We start from the raw sequence: 17,754 nt of genomic DNA, 5'->3' as shown, positions 1-17,754 counted from the left end.
CAATCCCAACATCATTCATTTGCCAAACATCTATAGAGCATCTTCTCTATGCATGTGTCTTCACCGCACTAGAAGCAGCTTGATAAAGAGGCCTAGAGACCTTTGCATGTTAGACCCCAGCTGCCCAGCGCAGCTCACTTGTTGAGTGTGAGTGGGACCCGTGACCTGCTTCTAACCAATAGAATGTGGCAAAGGCAATGGATTCATTCCTGTGATTTTGTTGCCTAATTGGATCATTGTAGCCTTGAGACAAGTAGTGTTGGTCTTTTATTGTCATTATTGTTGCTACATAAATGAAAAGATCCTACCTGGGAAATAGTCATATTTTGTCAAGTAAAACCAGTATATGCTGTCAATGAAAATTTTGAAATCATTGTTTTCTTTGAACCATCTTGCATATGAGTAGACAGCTTGGTACCCTTTCTAGCTAAAGATGTGCAGGCCAAGCTCATTCTGGGTAGGAGTTTGAATGTCCTCTGACTGGTTTGCAGTGTCAATGTTTGCAGAGCTAGTTGGCTCATCCTGGTGGACGTTTGGTAGTTTTCATATGGTGGTCCCAAAATGTAAAGTTTTCCTTTCAAGACCAGTGCCACTATTACTTTTAGATTCCCTCTTGGCATCTGAGCATTTGGGGGGCATGATCTCCCTTTCTGGAGAATTTTGCATAGTGAGTAATAATTCTAGAAAGCTTTGGTCTGCATATCTGTTAGTGACAGTTTGGAGAGAGGGTGGGGAACTTGGGTAAAATTTTACTATTTCAAACTCCTAACATTTATCAAAAGTCCAAATTTTACTTCAACTTGTGCCTCATTTTTCTACCTTTAAATATTTTCTGGCTTCTTGATATTTTCCATAATTATATCAGATTAAATATGGGCCAAATTCTCAAAATAGGTCTTTAGCTTTTAACTTGCTACGCATGTCTGGCTTTCAAAAGGAAGCCTTTGGTGGTGTGTTCTTACTGAGGCCCTAGTGTACAAGTTGTGTCTTCGTCTAGAAAAGCGAAGTGATATTTAATCTTCCAAAGAAGTGTTTGTTGTATAGACTCTCTAGGGAAAACAGTGAATCCCAAAGGACTCATTTCTTGAGCTTTTTGTACTAGGAGAAAGTCTTTAAACAAAAATGCATCTCTGTTTATAGCATTCAACACAGTTCATTTTGATCACTTTAAATGTTCTAGCTAAAATATTTCCTAGATTCCAAAAATCCTGTAAAATACCAAAACAGGAATGATTTAAGACTGTTGACTTAGACTGAACAATCCAGATTGAATCGTGACATCTGTGTATCATATAATGTCACCGAGATGCAAACTACAAAGTTTGCTTCAGCTGTAACAAATCCCATGGGGAGGTTATTCTGATTTTTTTCGCTGTTTTTGCAGAGTAATCAATAATAAAAGATCTGTTCTTTTGCATTAAAGATCTGGTGGCCATAAAGGTTTTTATTAGCTCTAGGAACCTCAATCAATGCCCATCAAGAACATGCAGAGTCCTCAGCTCTGCAGAGCTCCTGAGTGAGCGGCTTTACCAACAGTGAAGAAGGCCACCCCCCACCCCCCCACCCCCGCTCCCCCACCCCACCCCCCCGCCCTGTTGCCTCTAATGGGTCTGAAGGGCAGAGTAGAGGGCTCTGAGATGTGAGGATGTTTCAGGGAACACTGTTTTCATTGCTGGGCTGTGTAATCAGAAACCTGAACTGCTTACCCCAAAAAAGCAGTCTTCGCATTCAGAGCATTTGCTCCTCTTGATTTGACACTGACAGCTGGCTGACCTTACCACACTGGCCTCACCTCTAATGCTGTCTGGCAGAGCAAAAGCCAAAGAAAAATGTCTCTTGTTTATTCATTCAACAAATGAATTGGAAAGAAAAGCTGGATGTTGACTTCATTAAGTAAAATCAACAAAACCTTTGCCCCACTCAGACTCTATATTAAACTAATTCGAAATGGAATGAAAAGGTAGGCAAAATATAGTATATTGACTTAGGATCTTCAAATTAGTACCATGACTGTTGAGAGGCCAGGAGTACAGCATAGGAGGTGAGGGTCCAGGCTCTGGAGCTGGACAGCCTGAGTGTGAAGTCGACCTCAGCCATTCACCAGGCATTAAGGGAAGCGGCTTGACCCTTCTCTGCATTGACCGTGGCCACAATCTGTACCAAGCTGTGACGTTTTGGCACACCTGGTACCTACCTACTTTTTCAATGATTCCGGTTCTTCATCTCTGAGATGTAGGCAATACTAGTCCTGGCTTCCATGGTTCTGTGAGGCAATGTGCTCATGAGGCCTTGGCATCTTGCGAATACTCAATGACTGCTGGCTATTGTCATTAAACATGAGAACCTGAAGCATATTTTCCCTTAATGTCCTTTCTGGCTTTGCTACTGATTGTTTACAAGGATTAAAACGTGTGAAGGGGGGTGAAGAGGCAAGCTATTTTAATTGATAAGTTTTGTTTAAGTTTAGGTAAGTCATTCCATCAGAAGGAATTGGTGGAACCGTTTTTAAACAGTGACTTAGGACTATGATAAACATATTGTGAGATCCTCAACAAGTAAAGGGACCTGTGAGGGGTTCCAACATTGATGGGTGCCTCTAGGACATCTCTAGAAGATCCAAGATTATTACTCAAGCGCTTCCAGAGTTCAGGGGTTAAATATGCTGAAGACTCAGGAGCCTAGTTTATTTGAGAACTGTCCTCAGGCCCAGACAACAAGGACATGTCTGTGTTTGAGACACATTAGAATGTGTAGAAAGAGCCCTGGGTTTTCTTTAAAATTCCCAACTCAACTCCTTACTAATTCTGTAGACTTGAGCAAGTTAACTAGCTTCTGAGCATCCTTCAGTGTATTCGTTTTTTAAAATAGACATGGTAATATCTACCTCACAAAGTTGTGATAAGGATCATACCACCATTTAGCCCATTAAAGCCTCAATAAATATTCCCCTTCCCAACATAATTTCCTCTGTCCTAGGAGTAGAAATGGCTTACTTGGTAAACCCAGAGAAAGGAAAGAGACCGAAGCTTCGTCAGAGGCAAAACTGATTCAAAGAGTAGTTGCAATGTGCTATCCCCCTAAATAACTCTTCCCTTCAAAGCTTTTGACCTGAAACTATCCCTTATGAAGAAATAAATGACTCCTGTCTACTGTTCTACTATAAAGAATAGCTTTAAGAAAATGTAGGCTCCATATTGGAGAATGTAAAGAAACTGAGACATTCTAGAGTAGCTGATGCCAGGATTATGGTTCCAAGCAAGAAGCTTGTTGACTGGAAAAAAAAAAACAGAAGAAAACTATCACCACCTGTTTAGACTTTGCCTCCTGGCTGTTTTTCTGCTGCTCTGTTAGACATCTACCTGGTGGATTGGAGTCAAGAGACATCACTCACTACTAGGCTGGCCCACTTACCTTCCTAAGACCTAGATGAAAATTGGTGGCACTTAGTAAATAAGGGATTTGATGGAGGGAGAGGAGATACATGGAGCTCCCAAAGAGAGTCTGGATACAGCTGTGTGGCTGTAGAGAGAAGAACAAAGTCAGTGTTGGCAAGGATTAGACTTTGGGAAACGGGATCTAATGCACCTAGTATTTAGAAAGAACAATCCCTTCCTTCATATACACTGGCTTGTCTCTTGCTCCTAGAAGTTGTATCATTGGATGAGCAGCTGTTCTACCTTTTTTTAAATGATAACTTAAATAATTTAAATGTCTTAAACAACTTAAGAAATTTAATTAACAAATAGCTTCTGAACTACCCAGGATCCCACCCATCCTTGGAAACAGTGTTGTATTTGAGTAAATACATTTTTAACAACAAACAACCATCTTAGAAATGAACTCGTGAAACCAAGCCTGGTCTTAAATTGTTATTTGGGAGATATCTAAAATTCCCAATATCTTGATATGGTCAAATTCCAGATGGCCAAAATGAGTTTCTTGTGTTTATTGTACACATTTTATTTTGTAATTGAATGATAAGTATTTAAATGCATTTAAATAAAGATCAGAAGACAATCAATTCCAGTGAAATTATATTTGATTAGTAGTAAGGTTTATAAATATTTATTTACTTACTCATTATAAGATGAAGCAGTTATTTCAGTGGGACTTGGCCTTTATACAACAAGCAAGAAAGAACTAGATATTACCAGCACCTTTTATAATTCCCATGTGCTGAGGATGATGCTGTGTTGAATAATGCACACTGAAAATTAGAATTAAATGTCTTACCCCAAACCAAGTTCCAGGAAGATTAAAGCTTCAGTATTTTAAAACAAAACAAGCAATCAAAGAAAGAAAAATGAATTAAAGATGTATCAAACTTGGGAGGAGGAGGGAAATTAAAGTTTATAACTTAAAGAAATCTCCTAATAAAAAAAGAGGCGCAGCCCTTATTTTATAAAAATGCAAAACACCTGTATATTTTAGAGTACTAACATATGGCCAGAAAATTAGAAAAATAGAGCAACTATTTTACTTATAGACAAAGGGTAATTATCTTTATTATGCAAAGAATTTATAACCAAATACATACCCACACACACACATAAACTCTTCAAATTATTAGGAGGTAGTAAATGCTTGGAGAGTATACAATTAGCAGAAATGGTCAACATCATTAGATGTTAAGTAAATTGAAAGAAATAAAAAATACGCACTATTAACTCATCACATTCGCAGATTGTTTTAACGATTTTTTATGATAATTCTCTCAGGTCCTAGAGGTAGAGAGAATACTAAAGCCTTCTCATCCACTAACAAAGCATTAAATTGAGGGGTCAAACCACTGGGAAAACAATTTTATTAAATTGTATTTTATTAAATTGCATCAATCATGGTAGTCAGAGTCTTCAACGCACTAGTTTCCTTTCTCTAAATTGTACTAAAAAAAATTCCTAGTTATAAAACAACCTTCATACATTCATCATGGTGTTCATCATGAAAGTGAAAAAATGCTAAGCAACCTAACTGTTCAAGAATAAAGGAAGTGAAAAAAAAAAAGAATAAAGGAAGCCTTCAGTAAATTGGTACAATCATTGGATCTGATATCATGAGGGTAAAAGTGATGCTTATGGAGACTACATATGGAAAAGTATATTCTGGGCGATTTCCGTGTGTTTAGCTCTGCGTGAGAACATCCTGAAAAGAAACTCACAGAAGCGCTCACAGTGGTTGGCCTGGCTCTACTGGAGAGGTAGGAAGTTTGTGAGATCCTCAAGAATGTGAGCTCTGAGTCTAAATGCCTAGGTTTAAATCCCAGCTCCGTCACTCGAGTTGCTTTTTGACTGTGGTGTTTGAATAGTTGCTGGAATCTGGCAAGTTCGAAGTTCACCATAATTAGGTTTCTCCATCAGTACGTTGTGGTAAAATAGTACGTACCTCCAGGGGGTTTTGTGAGGATTAAATATACCAACACAAGTAAAGCACTGACAAGGCTTGGCGTTTAAGAGCTCAGTAAGCATTAGCTATTTGCTGTTTAAGTGATAAAACCAATAGAGGCAGGCTCTTGCCTCTTTTCTGTGCTTTCCAAATCACCTTTTCTCTCGAGCATAGTATTGTTGCATTGGGGAAAAGCGATAAATATTTTCCTAAAGGTCCTAAAAACTGGATCAGCCAGATTTTCTGGTCACATAGATTCAGGCTCTTAGTTTGAATATCACAGTATATAATCAAAGAATGGATACTTCATGGTTACTGAGACCTAAGATATGAAATTGGGTTTGCTGTGACAACTGACATGAACTTTGTGTCTCATTTCCTAAGAGAAGAAACCTATTTCATGAGAAGTTAGGCTACTCGGTTTTCTTAAAAAACTGCTTGGGATCCCTGGGTGGCGCAGCGGTTTAGCGCCTGCCTTTGGCCCAGGGCGCGATCCTGGAGACCCGGGATCGAATCCCACGTCGGGCTCCCAGTGCATGGAGCCTGCTTCTCCCTCTGCCTATGTCTCTGCCTCTCTCTCTGTGTGTGATGTGACTATCATAAATAAATAAAATTTTTAAAAAAACTGCTTGCTTTCTCTGGAAAAAGTTATGTCTACCCAGCATTCTCTCCCTCTTCCCCAAACTCTAGCTTCTAAATAGCTCAGTATTTCTCTCTTAACTCACGTGTTTTAAGTAATAGCAGAGGTAGAAATTTTGAAAATATTTACAGTAATGTAATAAGTAAATTTTCTTGGGCAATGAAAGCAAATTAGGGAAAGGAAAGAAGGAGTCTGTTTATTTAATATTTTTGTTGGCTGCCAAACACTCCAAAAGCTATCGTGCATAATTTAATTTATAGATGAAGTTATTTTTTAAAATATATTTTAAAGTTCCAGGAGCAAAAGGAAAATTAAGAGGGGAAAATTTTTTGGTAAAAAAAGTCTCTGCTCCTCTTGGAGTCTTCTTTTGCCAGCAACTAACAAGTCTGTACAATACAGTTGCCAAGGTAATATCAAGACCATGTAGACAGAACACATGGTGTGCAGACAGGGGGATGATGAAAATGGATTAACAATGTGAGCAAGAGGAATTTTTTTAATTGGAAAAAAATAAAATTACGCTCCCTGAATAAGTGGTTATGCTAGTAGTCCTAATCTCTGTTGTTACAAAGGAAATCCATTACAATAAGGGTGGTTTTTCTTTTCTATTTTGTCTTGCTCATGGAGACATGATTTGTCTCCTAGGTGTGCCCCTATCTTTATAACTCTGTACTGAGCCATGTCAGAATGGGTTCGACTGCTTTCAAGTCAGACACAGAAAATTTTCATTTGCTGAAGCCAGTAACGTTTTTTTCTCTGAGTCCTTCTGAAAGCCCTGATTCAATCAGACCCTTCCAGACAATGACCAAAGTGAGACGCACACCCCTTTGCTCCTAAAGCAGCACAAATATTTGCTGCTTAAATAAATATACTCATGTCAGACAGGAGGGACTACCCGCCAAATACTTCTTCATTTTCCTAGGATTATTCAGTCTTTAAAAAGACTCCATTTCTCTCCTTTTTGTTCTCCCTTCAGGTACAATCCTTGGATTTACCCTCCGACCATACAAAATGAGCTACCGGGAGGTCAAGTACTTCTCTTTTCCTGGGGAACTCCTGATGAGGATGTTACAGATGCTGGTGTTACCACTTATCATCTCCAGTCTTGTCACAGGTACCACATGCAGATGGTCTTTTTTTTTAATGTGTGCTTATTGCAAAAGATCGCTTAGAAAAGCAAATGCTTTAGGTTTCTGCTGGATGCATGCTCTGTTCTAGAAAAAAAAAAAGTCTCTTCAAAATGATGGAAAGGAGGCTTTAGTAATGCATGAATGATTATGACTCTCATATTTGACCAATCACAAGAGGAAACGGATTTAAACCGCCACGTAATCTGGTCTGCCTCACTACGAAAGAGGCACTCTGCTAAACACTACACAACCAGCCTTCTCTGACCACAGCGATACAGTTGACAACAGCGTACAACAGGTCTGTTTTCTCACCCTCTTATCCCACCCAGATAACATCTGGTTGGACAGCCTATTAGCTATTGATGCAAGAATGCTTGTTCTCAGAGCCACCAGGACTTGAGCGGGAGCCTTCCTGGAAGCCTCAGCAAGAGGTAATGCCCACAACACACTCACCAACTCTGCTGCCACCAACACTTTATCTTTTCCTGGTGAACCCGCATGACTTCATTTCCTTCTCCAGTTGTCCCCCACCCCCGTTACCTTTTACGCTGGTGGGAGAAGGGGGAGGGGGAGGGGGATTTCCCCATCTGGATATTTTGTCAATTGACACTTGGATTCTCAGTGAGCGGAAGCTTTGCAGGGTAGGATCTATTTTCTGTGACAGTAAGGTTGCAGTTGACTCCTGCCCGGGGAAATGCTTCAAGAGTCCTTGGCACATGTGACTGGTGAATACAAATGGAGCCAAGAAGTTGCAAAAAATAAAAAAATTTAAAAAGTTACTATACCTTCCTTCCTGCCCACTCTTCTCTTTCCCCACAGCACACCTCTGACATGAAGGAAGAATGTCCATAGACACTGTCCCAGCAGGATGGTTTCTGGGTTTGTAGCTAAAGCCCAGAATTCAGGTACTACTGACCCTGTTCTTTTTTCAGCCTTGTCTCACTGTCCCTCTTTGGACACATCACTCCACCTCTATGGGAACTGGCTCTGAGCATCTTTTCCCCTTCCAGGGAGTTCTCAAAGATACTTATAATCTCTTTGCAAGATCTCTGTGTAGTAAGAACTTCATAGCACAACTCAAAAGTCATGGGGCAAGATTCTGACTACTGCATGCCTCGGGGGGCTAGCCTTACCTGGACAGGAACTATTTCAGCCTTTCCCTCCAATGCCTTGCGGATCTCTACTGGCTTCCACTTGTTCAGGTCTTTAAACAAGTGATTGCCTGCACACGAGTCTCCCATTGGAGGAGGAATTACCCATAAAACCATCATGTAGGCAGGATGATTGGGGTGCTTGTTTCTGAAGTGTCCTGGCCGATTGCTGACCAGGGGTAATCATAGCAGCCCCAGCTCTTATCACAGAAGCTAGGTTAATGCTGACGTGAGCTTACATTCTCATTTTATTATCCTCATGTTAACATTTTTCTGGGAAGCAAATTCTTGCAATGGTTCTGAGAGGACAGAACTGATGCCCATGCGCCATTTTATTTAGTGGAGCAGGACAGCCCTCATCCCCATCCCTACTGGCTGGCATTTGACTTGAGCCACTGCAGTCTTGAGGGGTTCTGGACTCATTTATACTGTCTCTTCAAGGGTGGCACCAGGGGTTAGGTTTCTGCCTCTTGGGAATTGTGCTAAAAACCCACTGTGTCACTCTTTCTAAGAGGAAAGCCCTCTTTTGGTACAATTAGAGAAAATATTACTTCCCCCTAATACTTGACAATTACTTCAACATCAGGCTTTTCATGATGTTTTCTAATACTTAGTACACCAACTATTTTGAAGGAAATAAGCTTTCATTGGATAATTTTGCAGGAAAAAAAAACCACTATCCCTTCTCATGGTTGAAAAGAAATTTGTGGGTAAACTGTCGGAAAACTAGCAACATTTACAATATTGAAAGGAATTATAAGCTGCAAGCAACCAATATAAAATGAACTTTTAAAATGTCACCTAATTACAAGTTGGGGATGCTGCCGCTTAGGACCATGAAAAGAGTCTCAGCCCTTTCCTGGGACTGTGTTGAGGGGCATAATTTAGTTTGCCAAAGATCTTGGTGTTGATCTCAAAGGAGCGATTTCCAAGTTACAAGGTAATTTGGATACTTGTGATCAATAACAGTGAATGATTGATTCGATAAGACTTTCCTTTAGGCTTTTTTTTTTTTTTTTTTTTAATTTATGATAGTCACAGAGAGAGAGAGGTAGAGACACAGGCAGAGGGAGAAGCAGGCTCCATGCACCAGGAGCCCGATGTGGGATTCGATCCCGGGTCTCCAGGATCGCGCCCTGGGCCAAAGGCAGGCGCCAAACCGCTGCGCCACCCAGGGATCCCTCCTTTAGGCTTTTAAATACAATGAATCCAAACCAATAAGGGGCCAGGGGTATGACCCAAAGGGAATGAGGAGAGGGAACCTCTGCAGATTACATACATCCCTGGAGGACCTCCATGTGCGTTGGGAGATGTTAGAGGATGTGGAGAACGCATTGGAGAATGTGTTGCCTAGGGAGGGAACAAAGTTAGGTCCGTTATTTTAGAATGGAAAGGCAAACTCAAATACCTCTTGTGGCCAGGCAAGTGATGGTGATATATGAAGCTGCCCTTTCACGCTATTTGTTGTTTTCTTACTTTGATAGAGGTGTGGATACAGAGAAATAGTTTTCTTTTTTTTTTTTTTTAAGAGATTCTATTTATTTATTTATTCATGAGAGACACAGAGAGATAGAGAGAGAGGCAGAGACACAGGCAGAGGGAGGAGCAGGCTCCAAGCAGGGAGCCTGACGTGGGACTCGATCCTGGGTCTCCAGGATTAGGCCCCGGGCTGAAGGCGGTGATAAACCATTGAGCCACCCAGGCTGTCCAAGAAATAGTTTTTTTTGACGAGAGAAGTTACGGGAAGAAGTGTGATGATAGGTGGAAAGTGACCCAGCTACAGAGCAGTGTAGACAAGAGACACAATTTTTGCCATGTGTCCATGAGGCCTAAATCTGATGTTTCAAGAGAGTCCAGAAACCTAAAAATTTTCAAGAACCTCAGGGCTCTTCAGTGTTGTTACAATTGGCTGAGCAAAACACTACAAGCCAGACAAAGCTGATCTGTAGACCAGGAGGGCTACCAATATAGGAACGCAGGCTTGAGTGTGGGTGCTATTAATTGTAAGGGATGCATTGCCAACCAGGTCCACCCATAGAGCTATCACTGGGTTCCCCTTTTGGCCTATTCAAATGTTGACAGCTCCATGCATGCCAAAAGCCCACTCAGCATGATATTACTGAACACCACATTTATTGCCACTTAAGCAAATAGCCATTGGAAACTTCTCTCCATCTTCTGGACCACATTGTGTCATAGCTGTACTGATCTTTCCTGCACCCGATGGGAACACCAGCATCAGAACTCTGGGGTCATGCTCCCCTAGAAATAATAGTTCTCAGTGGGAAAATATTTGACAGGCTTAATGCTTTTAAGGCAGAAGGCCCAGAATTTTTACAGACAGAAAACTGAAATGCCTGAAGCCCTTTGTGCATTTGTTGGGTGAGGCATTTTGTTTTAAAAGATTCTGTACATTTAATTGTATTAAAGTCATATTTAAACTCAGAAATCTGAGGCACCTGGGTGGCTCAGGTCTTGATCCCAGGGTCCTGGGATTGAGTCTCCCATCAGGCTCCTCGCAAGGAACTTGCTTTTCCCTCTGCCTCTGCCTCTCTCTCTCTGTGTGTCTCTCATAAACAAATAAATAAATAAAATCTTTTAAAAACTAAAAATAAAGTTCAGAAATCTAAGTTAGGTTTTCTTCCTTGAAACATCCACGTTTGTGAATTGTGGCTTTAAAGCTCCAATAAGCCATGTCTCCTCTTCCCAAATTTGATATTCCAATCTTTCCAAATATCCTTGGTGTGTATTAGCATTCCAGAGCTGCCAGAGAGAAGCTGGGAGCAAGCCTAATGGCTGGATTTGTACTCAAGTACCTGTGTTTTTGAACAAGAAGAGCAAGTACGTGCCAACACACCACACAATAAAGTAAAGGTTTGGCGCCAATTTCTATTGATTTGGTCAGCATAGGCAGCCAAACTAGATATTTCATGCCAGAAATATGAGTTGGTTTGGCTGGCTTAGCCTGATTAAGTTCACTAGATAATAATTAAACTCCATTTCGGGTTGTGCTTTGTAGACATAACTATCACTTCCCCCTTCATCTTTTCAGAAAACTAGTACTTTCTTCTTTTCTCATCTAACTGTGCATTCCTCCTCAATCGCTTACCTCAAACTGTGTCTCCTGTTTTCTGAAAGTGGGGAGCATCACTTTACAAATGATCTCTGTGGAGTTGAGTATAGTGTAAATAAAAGGGGAGTGGTGAGGGAATGTCAACAGCAAGAAAGTGGCATCAGTGTGTGAGGCCTATGGTAGAGCACGCTTGAGCTGAATCATAAAATGGATGAAGTTTATCTTCTAACATTCATTCATTCATTAACAGCTATTTTTTGAGCTCTTACTTTGTCAGACACTGAGCTAGGCACAAGAGATACATGAATACAAAGATATGGCCCTCAAGAAGATGCATGTTGTGTAGAGAGAAAGAGCTTCCCTGCATCTCTGAAATCACACAATATTTTAAGCAAATCCTAATTCCAATGATGAGAGAGTAAGGCTGGGCCTCTGTTAGGTGACCTCTTGTTAGATGACCACAGGCTGAACTCCTCTGGGCCAATGGTTTGTTGCAGTTAATACAATAGCTGGCCCAAATCCAGCCAGTAGGAGCAGAGCGTTGGGTCCAGGTCACTGTTCATATCCTGTCATATGACATCTGGGGGACTGGGTTCAATTCTGGGAGTGGGGTACAAGGAAGGGCATGATTTCACATCTGACTTTTCAAGTCATGGCATCTCCATCCCAAAGTTATATGGATACTGCCCCATTCTCATTTACTTAGAATGTTCTTGAAATCAACATACTTTTCTTCCAATGCTTTTAAATCATTACAGAGGGATCCCTGGGTGGTGCAGCGGTTTAGCGCCTGCCTTTGGCCCAGGGCATTTTCCTGGAAACCCAGGATCAAATCCCATGTCGGGCTCCCTGCAGGGAGCCTGCTTCTCCCTCTGCCTGTGTCTCTGCCTCTCTCTCTCTCTGTGTGACTATCATGAATAAATAAATAAAATCTTAAAAAATAAAATAAAATAAAATAAAACAAAATAAAATAAAATCATTACAGAAAGTTCCTGTTACTTGTTTGGTGAAGGAAATAATAAATCACAATGTAATAAAATTCTGGATTGCTATTTTTGCCTGGGAAAGGTTTTGAGAGCCTGAGACCTGTGCTGTCATTTAGAAAGGTGCCTAATTGGGGGGGACAGGGTGTTAGTGAGGTGTTAAATGCATTTTAGTACCATAATAAGACTTATCTTTCCTGTAATACAAGAACTGAAAGAGAATTGAAGAGAATGACTTTCTCGCTCTGAGACTTAATATTAATTAAGAAGCGGCATTTGTCCCACCAGAATAAGTAAATACCACTGTATTGACCCCACTTTGGAAACACTGCTCTGCTCCAACTAGCCTTACAATTTCTCCTCCAAGTCATCGTCCAGCTTCTACCTAAACATTCCCAAGGGCAAAAGATCTTTGGATGCCATCTGTCCTTGAAAAACTAACAATTCTTTCTGTATCCAAAATCAATCAAACAATTGTTTTTAAACCCAGAAACATAACATTACCTGCCTCCTCCATGTGACAAGCTCTGTGACATGCCCCATATTCTTTAGGCAGCTTCCTTCCAAATCTGTTGGCCAATGTATTTGGTGGGATGTAGAACTTGACTATAGTTAAAGCCAGTAAGCTGCCATCACCAACAAGGGGTCTTTTGCCTGAGAAAATAAAAACGATAAATGTACCTTGAAGTATATCCCTTTGGCTTCAGAGAATTGGCAGTTACAATAAGAATGATCTAAAGTTTTGTCATTTCTTTTAACATGAAAAGGCAAAAATGAGCTAGGCAATTCCTAATCAATTACTTGGACATGTGAAGGGCTTATTAAGGGCTTACAAAAATGAAAGCCAAAATCACTTAAGAAGATTTTAATATTTTGGGACGCCTGGGTGGTTCAGCAGTTGAGTGTCTGTCTTTGGCCCAGGGTGTGATCCTGGAGTCCTGGGGTGGAGTCCCACATCCAGTTCCCTGCATGGAGCCTGCTTCTCTGCCTATGTCTCTGCCTCTCTCTCTCAATCTGTGTCTCTCATGAATAAATAAAATCTTTTAAAACGTTTTTTTAATATTTTAAGCTATTGATTGTCATGGCTCTGGAGTATAGCTAAGGCCTATTTGAAGTACTCCAGGCATTTATGTATGAGAAAAGGGACTACAGATTTTCCCCTTTACCCCATGCATACATTTTATAGAAGAAACAAAAGTATCTATCTTAGAGGGGGAGGAGGTTTTCTGGGCCTCCCTTCCATTGTCTGTAAAATGAAGGTGATACATATGTTGTGAGGCTGTATGCCTGGCACATAGCATGTGCTCAATTAGTGGAAGCTTCGTGCAGTAACATGACATCAGTAAGAGCTGTCCTGGTGATCCACTCTGTATAAATCAGAGTTCTAGAGCGAAAGGAGACAGCTTCAGTTCAGAGGCATGGCACTAAGCCTCCAGATTGCCCCTGTCTGGTGTGTCTGTGATCCTCGAAGCGATCACTTTCCTATCAAAGGTAAATTTAAGAAACCATGAAGTTAATCAAATGACAACATGGGAGCCAAAGAGAATTCCTGCCTTACCACTGGAGGGGATTGGTTTCTTCCCCTGGAGCATGGGATGTGATTACCTTATCACAGCTGCATAATTCTAAATATTTTCCTTGGTTATACAACTCCGCAGCCTTTCCTGAGAAACTCAGGCCCAGTGTGTGGGACCCTGGAATCCTCAAGGCTGCGGATTCCACGGGCTGTTAGCAGAGCCTTTCCCGCAACCAAAACTTTAGACAAACACAGTCTGTCTCAACATGCAGTCTTCATGGTGGCCTGGAAACAAGCCAGCCAGAAAGAAGTTTCAACCCTGCTCATTTGAAGCCAATAGGCTGGTCCTGCTTTATTTTCTCTCTCAAGCTGCTCAGAAACATGGAAAGGGAGGCAAGTTATGTCCATCTGGGGAAGGAGGTGGAAGGATATACTGGGAAGACCCATCTATGGGGTAGAGATCACCTGGCTTTTCTTTTTTTACTTTCTCTCTCTCTCTCTCTCTCTCTCTCTCTTATCATATTGAAAGAAAATCTGGGTAATGTTTTTTTATTATTATTTAAAAAAAATTTAGCAGATTTTGGGTTTTGTTGAGGTGTAGACAAAATCTTTTAAATCTAGCTACCTCAGACAAAGTCTGCCTTTCTGTTACAGACAACTTCATTCAGGAAATATTTGTAGAGACTTTTCATGGGCCAGCCACTTTTCTAGGAGCTGAGGACACCACAGTGAGGAAGACAAGAACCCCTGACCTCAAGGAATTCCAAGTCTGATTGGCAGAGAGGCCTGTGACTGCAGTAGGACAGAGTAGTGGCGACCCAGGCAGGATGAGCCCAGTGGGAAACAAAATATGCAAGGAGCGATGTGACCGTCCCTCTTCCGGACCCTCCAGTGTTCAGGAAACTAGTGCTCCCTAGCAGGAAACAGCTCTGTTAGCGGGAGAGAAGGAGCATCTGTTGTGGTTGTTCCTCATTGTTTTCCTCACACCTGACTCTTTCCCTGTTAAATGCGGTAAGAGCCAGCCCAGGGGTAGGGCCCTGTGAGTTTCCCAGCAAAAATCACACACACACACACACACACACACACACACACACTCACACATACCCCAGGAAATATAGCCTCACAGATGGGAAGTCTGAGAGAAGAGTCTCCTGAGAAGGTTTCCCACCATGGAAACTTCCACTTTCACAAAGAGAGCGAGGACAAGACTTGAGGCTCTCCTAGCTGGAAAGCACACAGAGGTGAAACAGTGCAGCCTGGCACCCACAGCAGGAACCCCTCCCTCCACACCCCTGGAAGGTGACTGCCACCTGAAGACATTCCACTCTGGGATGGCCCAAACTGTTGAGAAGTTTGTCTTCCGGCAAGGCCCTACCAGTGATCCTAATTGTGCCACATGGAGCAAAGGAGGATGATGGTTTTTCCAGAGATTCAAAAGACACCTAAACACAAGCTAAGTGTCCCCATTCTTCTGGGCCCCTCACCATCCTGATTGCCCTCCCTTGCACCTCACTCCCAGAACTGAACCCAGTGCTCCAGATGTCACATGATGGGATAGGGACAGTGATCTGGACCCAACTCTCTACTCACATTGGCTGGGTTTGGGCCAGCTGTTGTATCAGCTACAACAAACCATCGGCCCAGAGGAATTCAGCCCATGGTCACCTAACCCCTCAGAACTGAATGTTTGTGAAAACATGTTTGTGGTAAAAATGGAACAGTTCTTGAGCTGAAAGATCAGAGGCCACAAGCTCAAGGATCTCTCTCAGATGCAACTTTCCAAAAGGGTTGGGCCTGCACGAGTTACTTATCTGTAAATTGCAGAAGCTTCAAGTTAGCCTTGATCAGTTCTGGTTTGTAGGAAATTTTTGAAAGTTCCATTTAAAAAAAAAAATTTTAAGAAAGAAATTTTAAAGTCTTCCTTAAAAATTAAATCATTCACTCAGAAAGATAAATCCCTCCCCCTTAGAGTACCAATTTGATAATTTCCTTCAAACCACTGTGGAACTATAGATCTGAGGGAGGTGTTGGGAATAGAGGGTTTTTTTATGTTGATGCCATAATAGCTTCCAGGAGAGTAAGTTACCTGCTGAATTCTAACTGGAGGTTTATGCTCAAGGACTGGGTGCAGGCTGAGGGTAGGGGGTTCTTCTACAGTGAGATACCATCTTATGCACCTCTCACTTCTGGAGTTCACATTGTGAGAGTCTGTACTGTCCCATTCATGTTAATTACATGACATGGGACATAGTGCTGAGGCTTCACCTCTCCTCCCCCCTCCCTAAATTCTTCAGTCAATTGGTCTGAAATGGGGGCTTAGGAATTGATGTTTCTCTGTAGTTCTCCAGGTGATTTTACTGTGCACCAAGGTTAAGGACCACCACCTTACAGTTTTTCTAGAATCGTTCTTTGGTCAGATCCTTATTAGTTCATATACCTCCTCTTCCAGAAAGCTTTCTCTGGCTTTTCCCTCACCCCTACTAATACATACTCTTGAAGGCATAGCATTATTTATTCCATATGATTTTAGTAAAAATCATTAAAAAATGAATGCTTACCATTTGTATGAGCAAAACAATATAGAAATATGTAGAGCAAAACATGAGTGCACCCAGTCTATTGATTCTGATTTGAATGGACTTCTGCTAGGAGAACCACTTACCCTGAAAATGATTGGGAACCTGTAGCCATTAGAAAACATTTGTCTGGGAATGCCTATGTGGCTCAGTCAGTTAAGCATCCAACTCTTGATTTTGGCTCGGGTCATGATCTCAGGGTCATGAGATCAAGCCCCATGTGGGGCTCCATGCTGGGCGTGGAGTCTGCTTGTCCCTCTTCTTCCGCTCCTCCCCTCGCTCTCACTCACTCTTGCTCTCTCTAAACAAGTAAGTAAATAAAACGAGTTTTACCAACAGAAAGCCTCATACATGTACACGTACACACATACTTAGAGAAAGGGAGAGTTTCTATAGCCAGACAAGGCTTTCTGTGACAATGTCATGGATTGTATGTCCCCAGGGCATACTGAGTATCCCGTCATCCCTCTGCTCAGTGTTTAGAGAGCATCTCATGATAAGCAGAAGGGAGGTTTTGGGGTGGTATTACTTTCTGTTGGAGGACTGACCTGCTGGGAAATCCAGCGACTTCTGAATCTGGGTAGAATCTAGGTTTTTAGGTTTTAAACTTCTTTTTAGCTTCCTCCTGAAGAAGATGTTTGTATCATGTCAGATCCGCAGTGCACTACCCATGATGCACTTATTTTATGAACCCATCAATATCTACAATACCAGTGTAACACTGTTTTCAAATGTTCATTTTTAAAACTTCCTTATGTGGGGAAACCTCATGTGGTTTTGCCATCTGTGTATTATGTATGTATGTGTGTATTTACATATTTACTTATTTATTTTAAACAATTGCTTGAGTTTCTTTTTTTTTTCTTTTTTCTTTTTTTTACAATTGCTTGAATTTCTACCTGAGTTTTTCTCAGAGAAAATTCCCTTAAATTACTAAGGGGTTTACCTTTCATAAGGTGTTGGAGGAAAGGTGGCCAGTGTCTGAGTTCTTTGATTCTGGAGATAAGCAAACAAGTCAGAAAGGATTATTGGCTAATGTTTTAGGAAGTATTTCATAAGACAATCAAGATGACTGTAGGTCTCTTAGATCCAGCCTGCTAAAACATCCATATTACCAGAGCTTATCAGTACTTTCCAGCAAAAATAATCTGTATATATACACACACACAGTCTTGTTTCATCTGTAGTATCTCTACGCTGCCTCCCTGACCTACACTCTGTCCCACTACTGGATTATTTTGAGGCAAATGCCAGATACTTCATTATATTTCTAAAGGCAAAGGAAACATAAGAGAGGTATAAT

At 41.3% G+C, this 17,754-nt stretch overlaps 1 protein-coding gene across 1 annotated transcript in view; it reads left to right on the top strand.

The window, feature by feature from the left end:
- SLC1A3 (solute carrier family 1 member 3) overlaps positions 1 to 17,754 on the top strand; it is a 79,759-nt gene that overhangs the window by 14,573 nt on the left and 47,432 nt on the right. The window contains exon 3 of the mRNA XM_026016707.2: positions 6,999 to 7,136. Coding sequence (XP_025872492.1) covers positions 6,999 to 7,136 — 138 coding nt within the window. The remainder of the gene's footprint in view (positions 1 to 6,998; positions 7,137 to 17,754) is intronic.

This window comes from Vulpes vulpes, chromosome 4, assembly GCF_048418805.1.
Source record: "Vulpes vulpes isolate BD-2025 chromosome 4, VulVul3, whole genome shotgun sequence".
NCBI classification, from domain to species: domain Eukaryota; kingdom Metazoa; phylum Chordata; class Mammalia; order Carnivora; family Canidae; genus Vulpes; species Vulpes vulpes.
Note: the sequence above shows the minus strand (reverse complement) of the source record. Positions and strands in the feature narration are given on the sequence as shown.